This window comes from Abramis brama (assembly GCF_963993115.1).
Source record: "Abramis brama genome assembly, chromosome: 17".
NCBI lineage: Eukaryota > Metazoa > Chordata > Actinopteri > Cypriniformes > Leuciscidae > Abramis > Abramis brama.
The window spans coordinates 20,025,114-20,040,374 of NC_139979.1; the positions used below are offsets into that span (position 1 = coordinate 20,025,114).

Sequence of the window (15,261 nt, forward strand, 5' to 3'; positions counted from 1 at the left end):
TTTGAGACCCGTCCCTATTTGATTTTATGTCCTTATTTGGGTCCTCACGCGTTATCGTCACAGTAGACTGGACTTGAATCGCGCCTCTGTAGCGCAACATCCCACCAGAAAAAAACCCTGCTGTCTGACAATAATACCGTTATTGTTGTCATGTGAGTGCTTCTGTGAGAAAGTTACTTTGTCTTTTTTTTGTTTGTAAACAAGTAGTCCTCTCTTCCGAGATTGGACAATTTGCGGGGTTTGCTGGCACTTCATACAAGTGTGTGATCTAGTGATAACAAATGTTTCGTTGCCTACGCTCAGGGTAGCTTTCATTTGTTCAGTGAAATTGTCTTATGGGCATTACGAATTAAATACAATAGGAAATGACTTGAAAGTATCATTTTTACAAGGTAATAATGCATAGCCTAATAATAGCGCGCGCGCGCACACACACGCAACGCTAGTTGACTGTACTGAGGCAGACAAACAGGAACTTGCAGGAAACATTTTGAGAACTGAGATCATGCCACTGTGGTCTTTTCTTTAAGTAGCCTACACGAGCCTGCCATTTTCAATCACTTGTTTAAAAACGTACACCTGTATAGTGAAGGGTGTCAATTTACCATTATCCTACAGCATCCTAGACTGTTTTTGCATGCTTCAGTTATGTAACGTTACTTAATCTGTCGCTGACGTGAGAGGAACATGGACAGACTTGTACAGATGTTATATGAATGTATTAAAGGGGCTCTGTGTAGGTTTTTACTTAAAAAAATCTTTAAGATAAGAGTTTTCATTTGTACATGTATGAGCCAACCATGATGTAATAAAAAGAATGACACCTTGACTGTCCACCACGGTTGCCTCTATCAGCTTGTAGGCTCATCTGTGTGTGGAGGAGTCGGCCCGAATCAGCGCGAAAATTCACAAAATGTGACGTCATGCGCGTTCTCGTCTACTTGGGCTTACATCCGTACGGCACGGCAGACATTATTAGTAAGCAGCGGCAATCGGTAGTGTTTTCAAATGGTGTTTTCTTACCTCAAACATTATGCTGGTGAATCTCGATGAGCCGTCAGTGGTTGCTACGGCAACCCTGGTTGATGTGGTCATACAAGCGTGTGCGCACCGAGAACGAGCATGAGACTGGCTGCAGTTGGGTCATTCTACGAAAATGGTGGCTTTCCTGTCCCGGCCTCAACCACCAAGAAAAACACTTAAAAGTGTCAGATAATGACACAAAATATATGTTTTTTGTTTTAATTGAAGTGTTTTATTGTTAATAAAACATATGTAAGACAGTGAACCATTTTTTATATATATTGTAGAACACGGTCAGTACCATGAAATTGGCTTGTCCCTCGGGTCAGGAGTCGTGGTTTAGTGACATATTTTGAGTTAAAAAATATATTTTTCTCCCCCTTTAAATGTCATAATACAAAGGGAAGTAGTATAGTTATTTAGTGGACTACTTAAAAAACTAAAATATCAACTAAATATTATAAATAATTTACAGGGAATACCTGTCCCTCAATTTCATGTCACTGGTGTTACAATTTATAAAAACCACCACTTTGAAAAAAATCAACATCCTTGCCAACTTCTTTCTGGGTCAAATGTTCATTGTAGGCGTGCTGTTTTGAAAAGCACATGGTGAGTGTGCACTCTCTCTTCATCTTTTAGCAATTTGATAAATAATTTGATAATTTCATGCGAGGACTTAAGATGTGTCACTGGTGTTCTACAGTTTATAGTAAGGGGAAAGGAAATTTTATTAATATAATTTTTCAAATTGCATGATTAAGTGATTTATTTACAATTTAAGAAGTGTGGTTTGAGCTACTGTGGCCGCCATCTTAGATATGCCATTTTGTCTGCAGATTTGTCACTGGTGTTATCGTCACTGGTGTTACTGTTGCTGCTGGTAACACCAGTGACATGACGATAACACCAGTGACAATCAATAACACCACTAACTTTTTTCTCAACATAAGGTTTCATAAAAGCCTCAACAATTATATTAATTAAGACTTGTTAGCATTTCATAATAAATGTATAAAAAATTGTTTGAAATAATCTTATGTTTTGTCATTGGTTTCACTTTGCGTCACTGGTGTTGCATTGCGTCACTGGTGTTACCGCCACATGGCATATTGGTTTTCTGGCATTCTATGTTCACAGTTTCATAGAATATGGTTTTTGTATCTACCTAACTGTTGCTGCATTCATTAGTAAGCATTTTAAGGATATGATCATTCAATTTTGATCACTCAACCTCAATTATTTCTAATGTTACAACAAAAAACACAATGGTACAAATAGAAAAATGTCACACAATAGAACTTTACACATGCCTGTTTAAAGTAAATTATTACTAATCAAGACAGTTTCTTAATATTACATTAACTTTTTCTGTCTTTGATTATGTATGCAAATTAAATAGTCAAATTACATTCTGGGAAGCCTGAATTGTCATCTAAAATATAGGTAACACCAGTGACAAAAAAGCAGCACAAGCATTTTTTAATGTAATGTAGTAAAAATATAAAAATACATTAAGCTGTCATTTAAGTTGATTTATAATGTTAAGTGGTTAACTATTATCTGACTATAAGTTTTGGTATAAAAAAAAGAATTACATTTTTAAAAAGTTCTCTGTTCAAAAAGCCACCATTTTCATAGAATGACCCAGTTCCTCTAACGGCCACTGGTGTCAGTAACTGTTAGAAATTTCAGAACCTACGCAATGCTCCTTTAAAGTATTAAACTAAAGTGAATAAGTCTGAAGCTGCAGTAGCAAACAAAAAAGGCCGAAAAGTCAAGTTTCCCATATATATGAAGTGTCGAAATATTCGATAATCTTTTTCAGTTGCTATAAATAGACATACACTATCTACAATATCGTTCTGAAAATTAGCGCAAAAACCTGTTTTTTATATATATTTTTTAATTAAATTAAATTGATATTCTATTTAGGGAGATCAAGATTATTTCAAAATTCAATGCATTGTGAACAAGAAAACTGAAAGTTCACCTTGATTATGCACTTCCAATGTGTCCTTTTGCCCTCATGGTTTGCATCAGATATTTAAGATATAGAAATAGAGGAATTTCTAGGTACTGTGCAATTATGTTGTCACTGCAATTGCTACATTTTCACAAGTCTTAGTAATGGTTGCCGTCACAGTAAGTACCAATTCATGCTATTTTACCGCCATCTGGTGTTTTAAAAGCCAAGAGCATGATGACTTCAAGCAGCAGGATTAAACAGAGCCGTTTGAATAAAGCTGTGAAAACGGTTTATATAGAACCTAACTTCTTAATCACTGATTTCACTTAACCGCATCCTGTCTGTTCAAACTGAATTAGCCCTCGTATCATTGCTCCAGTATCTTAATACGAGTGTTAATGGAAGGAACAGAATTAACCTTAAACTGTGCAACCTGATAAAAACATATACATTTATTTAAAAACAAAAAAAAAAAATAACTCCACACCTCACTAAAGCCACTAAATAACTAAATTTTCAACTGGTCAGACTTCGTATGCTGGTTAATAGACTGTTTAATTTAGAAACAGTCAGTACAAACTATTATTTGTTTGCACTTTATTAAAAAAAACAAACAAAAACAAAACCACTCAAATCAGTTGGAATTGTGCGTTTTTATTTTGTAATTTTTAATAGTAAGTTGTAGAGCGACAAAGCGTGATGCTAATGAAGGACCTCAAAATGCTAAAGGACAAAAGGTCACATGATTCAGAGGCGCACTCTGAATGACCTTTCATCCTCCAGCGGGCAAAAGACGACACCAAAATAGGATAATATATTATGAGGTACTCTTCAAAAGATGGGGAGTTCATGAACTGAAGGTAACAGCGAACATTTAGATCTTTCCGGGGAAGCTTCCATCCTCAATCTGTCCATCCCATTTCTCCACCTGAAGAAAGGAGAGAACAAAAACAAGAACACATTGTATTTTAAATATAATCCCGCAGCCCTTCATATCTTATCACATTTCACAGTCATTGCTTGTGTCTTGTTGCATAAAAGGAAAGGAAAAGAGCAACTACATCAGGTTATATATTAGAAAATTGTTGACTTAAATCCTGAAATTTTAGGGAGGATCATGTCTTTTGTGACTTCAGGAAATGTACTATACATTACTTCATTTAAGAGTTCTTTACTTAAACTAAGCTGCTTCTCTACACTCCTAACGTTTTGAAAAGGGGCCATTTCATAATGATGATCAGGATGGGAACCCCCTGCTGCCAATAATTGTATGCATTTCTAGTTATTACCTGACAGTCAGGCAGAATGACATCTTACTCTGATTTATACACAAAAAAAGTTAACATCCGAGTCTCTCAATATTTTGGTGACTAATGAACATCTGCAGCATTAATCTACTTAATGGTGAAATAACAAAACTACTGGATGGATCTCCAGTAACACTGACGTTTGCAAGCACTTCTTCGAAGTATGCTATTACACTGCCACATTTTCAAAGGGTAAAGGGACAGAATGAGTCATGGAGGTTCTTGTACATTTAAACAGACAAACTTTTCCACGTTTAATATGCTAAAAAACATTTTTTAAAGGCTAATACCCTGTCATAATCACACTTGACAGATTATGTATGAAAGCAATAAAGACTATTTTGTGGAGTTTTTGGCACTTCCTTCAGGTTTATTTTCTGAAATAGTATGCAGGTGAACTCATTTTCAGCTTCTTGCAAATATGTTAAAGATTTAAAAAAGAAAAAAGATTTGAAATGGCAGACCGTCAAGATATTTGCTTATGATTTTATGTCTGATCAACTCTGCTTGCTGTAGTTATTGTATTATATAAGTGGATGATTTACACACTACCATTCAAATATGTGAAATGAATTAATACTTTTACACAAAGACTTTAAAAAGTATCCATTCAGAAATTGACAAGGAATTGGTCAAAAATGACAAAGACACTGGGTCTCATTCACTAACCATGTCCACACAAATCAACTTCCGTTCTAAAACATTCTAAATTTACGAAAAAATGTAGGAACAACAAAAACCACTCGTATGCAAAAAAAAAAAAAAAAAAAAAAAAAAAAAAAAAAAAAAAATCACATACTCTTGGTGGCCTTTTTACACATAGATAAAAATTAAAATTTTACACATAGATATAGATCATGCCAGTCCAGTATTAGGCAAGGTCACTTTGTAAAGAAACTACGCGCCTATAGACTGAACAGGTAATACTCATGCGCATGAGGTCACAATTTGTTTTCACAAATTCACTGTTTTTTTTTTGTTTTTTTTTCATGGAAACAATGGTATGGTTTTCAAAAACTTGCACTTTAAAACCAGTTTTCCAAAGTGTGTTTTCAGGCCCTCAAAATGCTATTGTGTAAATGAAACACCAAAATGCATAAAAAGTTTTCCGTTTACAGTTGAAAAGACGTGTAAACGGCCCCCTAGAAAAATTCTTTAATGCTTTAAATTTTTTTTGTGAGAAGTTATCCTGTGCACATAAACATGTATAATCCACAATCCAATTATTAGTGAATGAGACCACGGTCTCAAAAGATTTCCAATTCAAATAAATGCTTTTTTTACTTTCTATTCAAAGAATCCTGTAAATGCATAGTTACACAAAATATTGGAGAAGAATTGATTTATGTAACACTGAATACTAGAGTAATGGTTGCTGAAAATTCAACTATGCCATCACAGGAAAAAATTACATTAAAATCAATTAAATGAGCAGAAAAATCTTATTTCAAAACATTAACATTGAACGCAAGTGTAATTAAAGTGTAGGAGAAAACAGTAGCAGTATTACATTAAGTGGCATGGCATCTAACGAACAGAAGCCACTGGTATATGCCGCTATGCTAATAAGTGGCACAACCGATTTTCATTGGCATGTGCCAGTAAAACTTGTGACATGCCGATGGATTGTGTCATGTGCCACTGACAATGTTGTGGAACATGTCGCCGTATGTTGTGACACCTCCAGTGGTGACTGGCAGACGAGTTGAGCCGCTATACTGATGTAATTTAGTGATAAAAGAAAGTATCAATTAAATGCATTTACAAATCGGAAATCTTTTTCAAACATGTAGTCAGTTTGAGGCACATCTGTATTTGAGTGGCATGTATGCAATACGCATGTTGTGTAATACCAGTATTACATGTTGCTGATCACGCATACTGCCCATTCTAAGAAACATCCAAAATAAATCTATCATGAGTCACTACGAATACCACATTAAATCGCATCCATTATTGTAAACCTGCATGCAGTATAAGTGTAATATTGGCCAGCGCAAGACAAACCAAAACTTACAACAGTTGAGGAAGTACACAGGTGGTGTATTTGTTTGTGAGTTAGACGGATCTCTTTATGTGGTTAGTGGTTCTCATCTATGGCTTTACTATTTCACAAATAATGTTATGGAATTATGTCATAAGAAATAAAAAACATTTTTAACAGTATGATCATGCATTCTCTCTGGAGATGCCTAAATGTTTTGATAAAGTACTTGACTTGCTGTATCGTATCCACATTATAATAGACATTTATTTTACTATAACATCTACAGACCTACATTACTCTGCTTTGTGAAGAGCCGGTGTCAAGGTCCAGCACACTTCTGAATGGTTGGTGCCAGTTTTCATAATGCATTTTGAAATAGTAGGCATCACTTTATAATGGTGTGGCATTTTCTCTCATGGTAGTTTACAACGTGAAATTCCTTATTGGTAACCTTCTGGTTTCATTTTTTTAGTTGTGGACACCTATCCAAGTAGTTTCTATATTCTTTTATAATTCCAAATGACTCGGCTGAACTGTCAATCCTATGCAAATAGGAAAAAAAATGCGTGGAGTTATAAAAACAACCGTGTATTTACAATATGTATTTACAGGGTACCCCCAGGATCCTTCAACTTAAATTCAAGGCTTTTTAAGACCTTTTTAATACCATTTGAAATGAAATTCAATGCCAACTTCGTACCAATTCCGACAGAAGTATGAAGGGAAAATGTCAAATCTGTATACATTTTAAACCCTAAAAAATAATTATGTACAAGTAGACTACTTGAATTAAATAAAACATTTTATTTAAATAATCAGTCATATTTAATATATACGCAACAGCGTTGTAGCGCGCACGTGTGTAGGCCAATGTTAATTTTGGCAGCCATTTTTGATTTAGTCTTAAACTTCATCTTCAGATGAAAATGCTTATTGGTCTTAGTCACATTTGAGTCATTCTGCCTTTCATAGTTTTAATTGACGAAATGTGTTTTTTGTCAACTTTTAGTCATTACTTTTAGTCAAACTGCAGTAACTTTAATTTTGGTAGCTATTTTATATGTAGTCTTTAGACAGAAAATGTCATAATTATTCTCTCTAGGCCAATTCAATTAAGCTTATGATAAATTAAAATTAAGCTAACAGGCTGTATTGACATTGCACTCTTTAGCAGTAGCACTTGTGCAATTCTACATATCCCTTTTCCTTAGTTCTCCAATTTTTTAGAGTGCCGTACCCCAACTCTTCCACATCTTTCCATTAAGGGACAATATTTGCCCCAATTAAACGATTTTTCCATTTCATTTTTCATCTTTATAATACCTTTAAAAAATAAATAATGCTTTAAATAAAACAATGTTCAATAAATATGCAATGTTAAAAAACGTTTAATATTAATAAAAATATGATATTAAAATCACCAGTAGGTGGCGGTAACTCACTGTCTTTGTCAAAGCCACAGATTTTGTTGCAAAATAGAGCAATAAGCCTGACAATACTGTTTAAAATGTAGTACATCACTTAATGTTACCCCCTTTTTTTCCCACTGTTGTATAAAATCAATGTCACATTTGAAATCGTGTGGATAGTCGGGAAACATTGCATTCTTGCTCGTATAATGATCAACATTAAAAACACTGCTGTATATCAGCCTGCATTTTGATCGCAGATTTAGTCGCACAAACAGCGCAAGCGGCTCGTGACAGAACACAGACCGACTGAATGACACTTTAATTTAAGTAGAAAATCTCAAATGAAGATCGCTGAACTCCAGCTTGTCTGTGTTTTCAGATTATCCGCGCTTCTTCAACAATGTAGAGAGAGCGCGCGTGCATGGTTGTGGCCAGATACTACTGAAAAGACCGGGTAGAAAACATGTTCTTTTAACAGAAAAGCTCTGATTAGTAACCATCGTAACGGGTGCGCACGCTTTCACGCGTTCTGCTATGACGTGGAGCGCGAGGTGCACTCAACGTTACGCGACTAATTTTTAATTAGTCTACATTAGTAACAGTTAATTTTGTTACGGTATGAACTTAATCATAGAAAAGGCAAAAAAATCTAAGACCTTTGTAACGAAATCCAAGACTTTGTATACCAAATTCAAGGCTTTTAAGGCCTTAATTTGAGATGATCAAATTTAAGACTTTTTCAATGCTTTTAAGGGGGTACCCTAATTTAAATACATTTTAAAAAAAAGAAACGTGTTATAATAAAAATAGAGGGGTTGGTGATGTCAGCAAAGAGAAAATGTATTTCAGAGGTAGTAATTGTTTTGAATGAAATGCACACTGATGAATGTAGCCACCTCAATCTGGATTTGATGTTGACTACAGTGTTATAACTTGGTTAATTCATACAGAAGCATTTTCAGACTCACCCAGCTCATTGGACACAGGCTCTTGTAGACTCTCTGATACCAGTCGCAGGGAGAAGTTTCCTGCCCTTTGCTTGACAAAGCCTTATTACACCTGTGAAAGTCTGACAGAAAGAAACAACAGTAAGTAATCTGCACTGAAATCAGCCAGAAATAGTCCATGGTCTACAACCCAGGCATCCGCAACAAGTTACTCGATTCATAATGTGTTTTGAAAAGGTCAAACAATCAATAGATTCATTATAGCTCATAACTTCAGATGTTTGTTGCAACCCAGCTTTACCGTAGATGTGACCTTGACTAAAACGCTTAAATCCAGGGTGCTCCAAGTGAATTATTTGTGAGATCAGTATACTATTAATAATCACAGTTGAAAAGCATCCAAGGCTCATAGTCATTCTGATGATTTTGTACAGGCCTGTATGTAAAGCACTTCTTGCTTTCATTAATGATGCATTTGGTTATAGATTAGCTGCCCAACGTTTGAAAGCACTTGTCATCATTTTGAGTACAAATAAGGCACATATAATAATTTCTACTGTACTTACCTAGGTAATTTTGGAAACAGTTTCGTGTCTGATTAGTGTTTGGAAAACGGGCATCGAATGGAGCCGTTCTGTAGTTCTTGATCTTGTCCTCAATAACATCAGCCATCTTCAGTCGCAGATAATGGGGTCTGCGTGACATAAACATTCACAGATCGACAACATTACCAAAAGTAGCAAAAGTACACAATGGGGCCTGAGCTGCTCAAATGCCGTAGTTGGTCAGGGTAATAAAACATTTGAGAGTGACATTCATAGTCAGTTTCAACTGACGCCAGCCAGAATCTCATCATACGAGGCTTAAAACTAACTTGCTATACTTTAAACGAGCTCTTTTAATTTTCAAAGAGTAATTGTAAGGAATAGTGAAATTGTAAACGCGTTAAATGGTTTAAAATAGGCTTAAAACGGCAGATATATTAACTCAAGTAACATAACCTTGGTAACGTTAACCGGCGTAGCTGCTAAGTTAAATAGCCCGCTTGCTAACTCGCTAACTCAAATGAACCGTTCTCGTAAACCGCCCGTTGATATTTCATTAATTTTACAATAGAGTAAAAGTAAAGAGTTTCAACAAACCTTACGCAAGATAAACAATTGCACGAAACCGTGGACTAAACAAATATAAATATTGAGGCCTACCTCTTGCTGTGCCCTTATAGTAACGTCCTCTCGAAAGATTTTCTAAGCGCACTGAATTGTGGGAAGTCAAAGTATGTGGGGGGAGGATGAGGATGAGGCAAGGCGGGGCTTACGAGACCTATATTAGTAGGTCTATTTATTATTTACACAATTAATTTATGAACGTCCCTCTTGTGTTTATTCGAATCTTTAGATGTACTATAAAGGGAATAAAATAATAATAGTAGTATGAAACGATAATATAAATAATATTAATTATAGGCATACTGTGTCAGTAATATTAATAAAATAATAATTGCAATATACAATAAAAATGGGGGCGTTAAAACGATGACAAGCTAATATTGACATTTACCAGTTACCATTTTAGCAGACTAAACACTGGAAAGCAAAAAAGAGCATGATACGAATAGTGGCTATGTGTAAATCATAAAGTGGAAAAAGCCTTCAGCATACCATTGTGTGATCAGAACCTTTACATCTTTGTAAAGAATGTTTCTTTTAGTATTTATATATTTTTGTAATTAATCCATTGTCTGGAGCAAGGTATTCATTTATATCTGAATATGTTTTATATATTGTGAGCTTTGTGTTGTAGTTGTGTATACAATGGAGCATTTTTTCTTTATTATTTTCTGACAGATGTATTGTTTTTTGCAGTTGTAGCTTTAATAAATCAATAATGATCTGTTAAGAAATCCGTGCACAGTGCGTTTTCTTAATTTGCTGGGGCAATATGATTGTCTGCTGTAAATAATATGTCATAATTGGAATAATACAAATAAATTCATATTTCATTTAATAATAGGAAAATAATGTTCTATTTATTATTTAATCTAAAATAAAAATAATAAAATAATGCAGCCTCTTATTTACTTGAGGTAAAAATAAAGCTGCTTGATATGTATTTTTAATTGTTATGTATAATAGCCTACATATTTTAACATTGTATCATATATTGCTGCCACAATAACGGCCCACTTCAAATGTTTCACGCTTTTTCTCTTTCTTTTTGTTCGCTGAGGTGGAGCTGTGATGAAGTATTGTTATTGAGAAAAACACTGATATTCTGGATTCGGATGGCAATAAAATCACAGACTAACCCCTGTAAATGTTGAAAATACCTTATGACCCCATGAGAAACAATTACCGTCCAAATAGGGCTTTTGACTTATTATTTTTTGGAACAAAAAAGTTACATAGTGTCCCTTTGAAAAAAATGAGTCAATACATTATTAATCCTTCTTCCAAAACATGTTTTGTCTTACCCTGATTCACTGAGGTAAGCTTATTATAAGTGTTTATATTTTAGACCAGACGGGATGGTTTTCACGGGAAATTGCAGTCTAGCAACAAATCTGCGTGTCCCGTCATATCCATAAATAGAGAAAAGTTGCTCTGGCTACTTTGTGTGCATGTTGTGGGAGTGGCATAGGTTAGTTGTCACAACGGGTAAGAAAGGTTGACATGGAGTATGCTAAAGCTTGAACGTCCTGGGAATCACTCATTTAAAAAAATGAAATAAAAAACAGAACAGAGGGGAGAGTCTGCTGGCAAAAAGAGAACGCGACAGAGCTCGTAATAAAACAAGAATCAACATTGGCTTGTCTTTTCAGGTATGGCGAGAACTTAGGGATTTGAAATGTTGTATGGGCGAGTAAGGTATTTTATTGAACAGATAAATTGCCATATGTAGCTCTCTAACAGAGTTCATTGTAAAGCATTATCTATAGTGAGGGTCATTTCGTTATGGTTGTTGTAGCACTGTGCTGGAATTTATTTTCAAGGAAGTACTGTGTCTATAATGGGTATGGCTACAGTAATGTCTTCAGCTAGTCAACTTTATATCCTTTCCAACTGATGATATCTTTTAAGCCTCCAGTTCACATTAAGCTGGGACCATTGAGATGAATTCATTTGAAAACATATTCATATAGAAAATATGTTTTCTAAAATTTCACAATATTACTGTTTTCATTGTATTTATGATCAAATAAATGCAGCCGGGTAAGCATGAGACTTCTTTCAAAAACATATATATAAAAAAAAAAAACTTGTTATACTATAATATTTAAAAAATATATAATGTATCATAATTATTTTATTAATATTATTTTTAACTAGTAGCTCAGAGTGGATGCCCATCTAATAATAATACTAATAATGTTTGGAAAAAGAAACATTTTATTGATATATTTTATATTTTTATAGTTTAGATCGTGATACATATGTGTAGCCTATTGAATTAACTATATATCAATGAAAGCAACTACTGAAAAAATGACTGTTTTATCCAATATCTATTTGTACGCTTAGAGAACTATATCAGTAGCTTAGTAACATCCTAGTTCCAAACTCCGTTGGAATCTGTTTCATTTTCCTTCTTCTTCTTGCAGTGTGCTGTACTTTGAGACAAGCGCTGCGAACGGTGAAAACGTGAGCAATGCTGTGGAGGTTCTGCTGGATTTGATCATGAAGCGCATGGAGAGATGTGTGGACAAATCCTGGATATACCCGTTTATATACTGTCTATGGATATACCCGACGTTGGCACCAACGGTCACAGCACCAGCGACCTGGCAGAGCCGCGGGACACAGACCAGAGCAAGTGTGCCTGCTAATGTAATGATCCTCCCTGTGGGCCTCTGCTTCCAGATGCAGCGAAGGCTCTCTGATCTTCTTCATCATTAGTAGTATACATTCAGCGGATGTAGAGGACCAGAGACCCTGCGCTGCATTAAACCAGGGGTCGCCACATCCTCACTTAGTTTTTCTCAGAATGGACCTACACCTACAATGTTACCAAGCTTTCGGCTGGTTACCAGTCTCCACGTTTTGAGAGCACTTTACACCAAATCTTTCATTCAGAACCCTTAATACATAAGGCTAGATGTGTATCAAGGGCTTGATTTCTCTCACTGTGTGTGTTTCACTGTTAGTGCACATTTACTGTTAAAACAGTTGTTAGAAAATGAGGTTTGTGTTGATTTCTAAATGAAAACCTCACCTCACAAAATTATATAAATACATTTAAAAAATATACATTATCTCACCCCGTCATTTGAAACCCATTTGTAAAGCTGCTATGGAAGAATCTACATTGTTAAAAGCGCTATATAAATGAAGATGACGCCCGGCATTTCTCCCTTTGGGTTTTAGGTTTCGGGAAGGGAACAAAATCCACCACCCCGTCCAAACTTTTAGGATACCGTGTATCAGATTTGCATAATCCATACGCACAACGCTTCGGCATGTTTCCCTCGCTCGGTTTTCGGGCGTGGCTTATTGGTGAACTGTTCCTTTATTAACCTGTGCTGGTTGTCCCCCTCTAGTGGACGGATGATGAATCGCACGTCCTTCAAATTTGTAGAACATGTGTTTAAATGTGTTACTACGGTATGTTATCTCTATAGTCTTGTAGATGTGTCAGACAAATAGAATAAGTATTTAGATGTTATCATATTCATATTTAGATTAGTGGTTGATTTATGGTGTATATTTGTTTAGACATTCACCAGGTGTTGTTGTTTTTTTGGGGGTTTTTTAAATAAAAAATATTTTTGTTTTATTATTATTATTTCTGGACTGGTTCTTATAGCTTTACTGCCACTTCATTTAATCATGGGATTTGATTTGGAATGTTGTTTAGATCAAATATCCACATCTATACTGTAAATGATGGCTAAAGTTCATACTTTATTTCTCAAAAAGGGGTTGCAAAGTGCTAGTAGATTCTGCTAATCTCATCTCTTCAGTCCCTCAATTTCACAAAAGTAAAACAAAAGTCTAAGTGAATTTGTTTTTAATCTTCTGTGAACATTTTGGTTTAGTTTACAGAATCATTTCCAAAGTGCTTTATTTTACTGTAGTGCCTGTAAAGCTGTATCATTGCCAAATACTGAAACTCTATTTGAGAAAATAAATATATTTTATTTATTATAATGATGTTGTCATATGCGCCCTTTTGAAATGCATTACCTGTGAGCTGACTCATGCTGAAATAGCGATAATCTGCATGCTTGACTGATGAAATCTGAAATTGCAGCACAGACCCACAAATTACCCATGGTTTTGTTTTGCACTTTTACTTAGGACATTGGTTGCCTCACAGAGAGTTTCTGTTTTTAGTTTGCCAATGCGCAACTGCTGCCTCCATTAAAGAAAACTGAAAGTACTTGGAAAGAAGTAGAATAAATGAAGAATGATAGAATAGTTTTTTCCCCTTTTTGCTTATTACAACATCTATTCTGTTTACTTGATTAATAATAATAAAAATGATGATGTATATAGCACCTTCTGAACTGATATGTGTAAATAAAGAATATTAATCTTGTTACTGATGATGGTAATGATGAACCAATAACAGCCACGAATGTGATGGATAAGGCACATTTAAACTATTTTACAGATTGTTTGGGTTGATTTCCATCCTTTGCAATCAATATTTAAACGATTATAAATTATAGGGTATAAAAATATCCTGAGAATAGAATTAGGTTCACAGCACCAGAGAGTAATCTTGACGGCACTCGCAAGAAAATGGATCAAATTCACAAATATTACACCATTTAAACATTATTAAAAATACATAGGCTACTGAGTTACTAAAACAATTTTTGTCAAAGATGTTACGAACCCCTGTTATTAAAATGCTTGCTGGAAAAGGGGTAAGCAACATAAAAGGACACGTATAAGGCAAAGTGCAGTTTAAACATTTATTATAAGGCCAACTAAAAGGATGATTTGGAGTAAAATCAACCTATGGGTCGTTTGCACCATGACCTCGAGCCAAACACCCCCCCCAGAAGCCTTTTTTTTCCCTTGGTTGAACATTATTAAAATTAGAGCTTATTTAGAGATATCAGCCGATATCAGGCTTAGTGCAGGCGCTAATGGATCCTATGATGTATCTCGTAAATTACCCCACTAATATTGCCCAGAATGGTACCAAACTTATACAGTAGTATAAATAGGTTCTGTACTAAGTACATCAGGAGTTTATTTAAATAACACTTGCCTGACGGCTTATGTTACCGCTAACCCGGACGTATATGAAGAGCATATGAAGAGTCAATGAATGCACGCGTGTCACCTGATCCACAAATGCACATCTTACTTGTTGCATGCACATATTCTGACCTGCATTAATACAAAATCGAGGTTTTGTATTAACAACTATGTCTCTATTTGTACAAAATGCTGCACATTCATGCATTTCTGGATTTTGCACACACAAGTTGTATTGTATTAGTTTAAATGTTGTGACGCACATTTGTGAATTTGTCAAATAAATGGGTAGTTGTGCACACATTAATAATTAGCGCCACCAGGCCTAATTTGTAGTTGTTTGTGTGTGGGTTGTGAAATGCTTAAAAACCGCGAAAAGAAAGTCTCAAAATCCAAATGAATCA

General features: G+C 35.0%; 1 protein-coding gene across 1 annotated transcript; it reads right to left on the minus strand.

The window, feature by feature from the left end:
• Positions 1-3,626: 3,626 nt before the first annotated feature.
• Positions 3,627-9,975, minus strand: cox6b2 (cytochrome c oxidase subunit 6B2). The gene is made up of 4 exons (XM_084089961.1): positions 9,851-9,975; positions 9,212-9,339; positions 8,667-8,767; positions 3,627-3,920 (listed from the first exon to the last, which is right to left on the minus strand). The coding sequence occupies exons 2-4, from the start codon at positions 9,315-9,317 to the stop codon at positions 3,867-3,869; spliced, it is 261 nt and encodes an 86-aa protein (XP_083946087.1). The 5' UTR covers positions 9,318-9,339; positions 9,851-9,975; the 3' UTR covers positions 3,627-3,866.
• Between the last annotated feature and the right edge of the window lie 5,286 nt (positions 9,976-15,261).

Excerpts from the sequence above, each read along its gene's own strand:
- cox6b2 (XM_084089961.1), bottom strand. The coding sequence starts at position 9,317 with ATGGCTGATGTTATTGAGGACAAGATCAAGAACTACAGAACGGCTCCA. Across the intron at positions 8,768-9,211 it reads CTGTTTCCAAAATTACCTAG|ACTTTCACAGGTGTAATAAG; the intron begins GTAAGTACAGTA and ends TCTTTCTGTCAG. Across the intron at positions 3,921-8,666 it reads GCCTGTGTCCAATGAGCTGG|GTGGAGAAATGGGATGGACA; the intron begins GTGAGTCTGAAA and ends TCCTTTCTTCAG.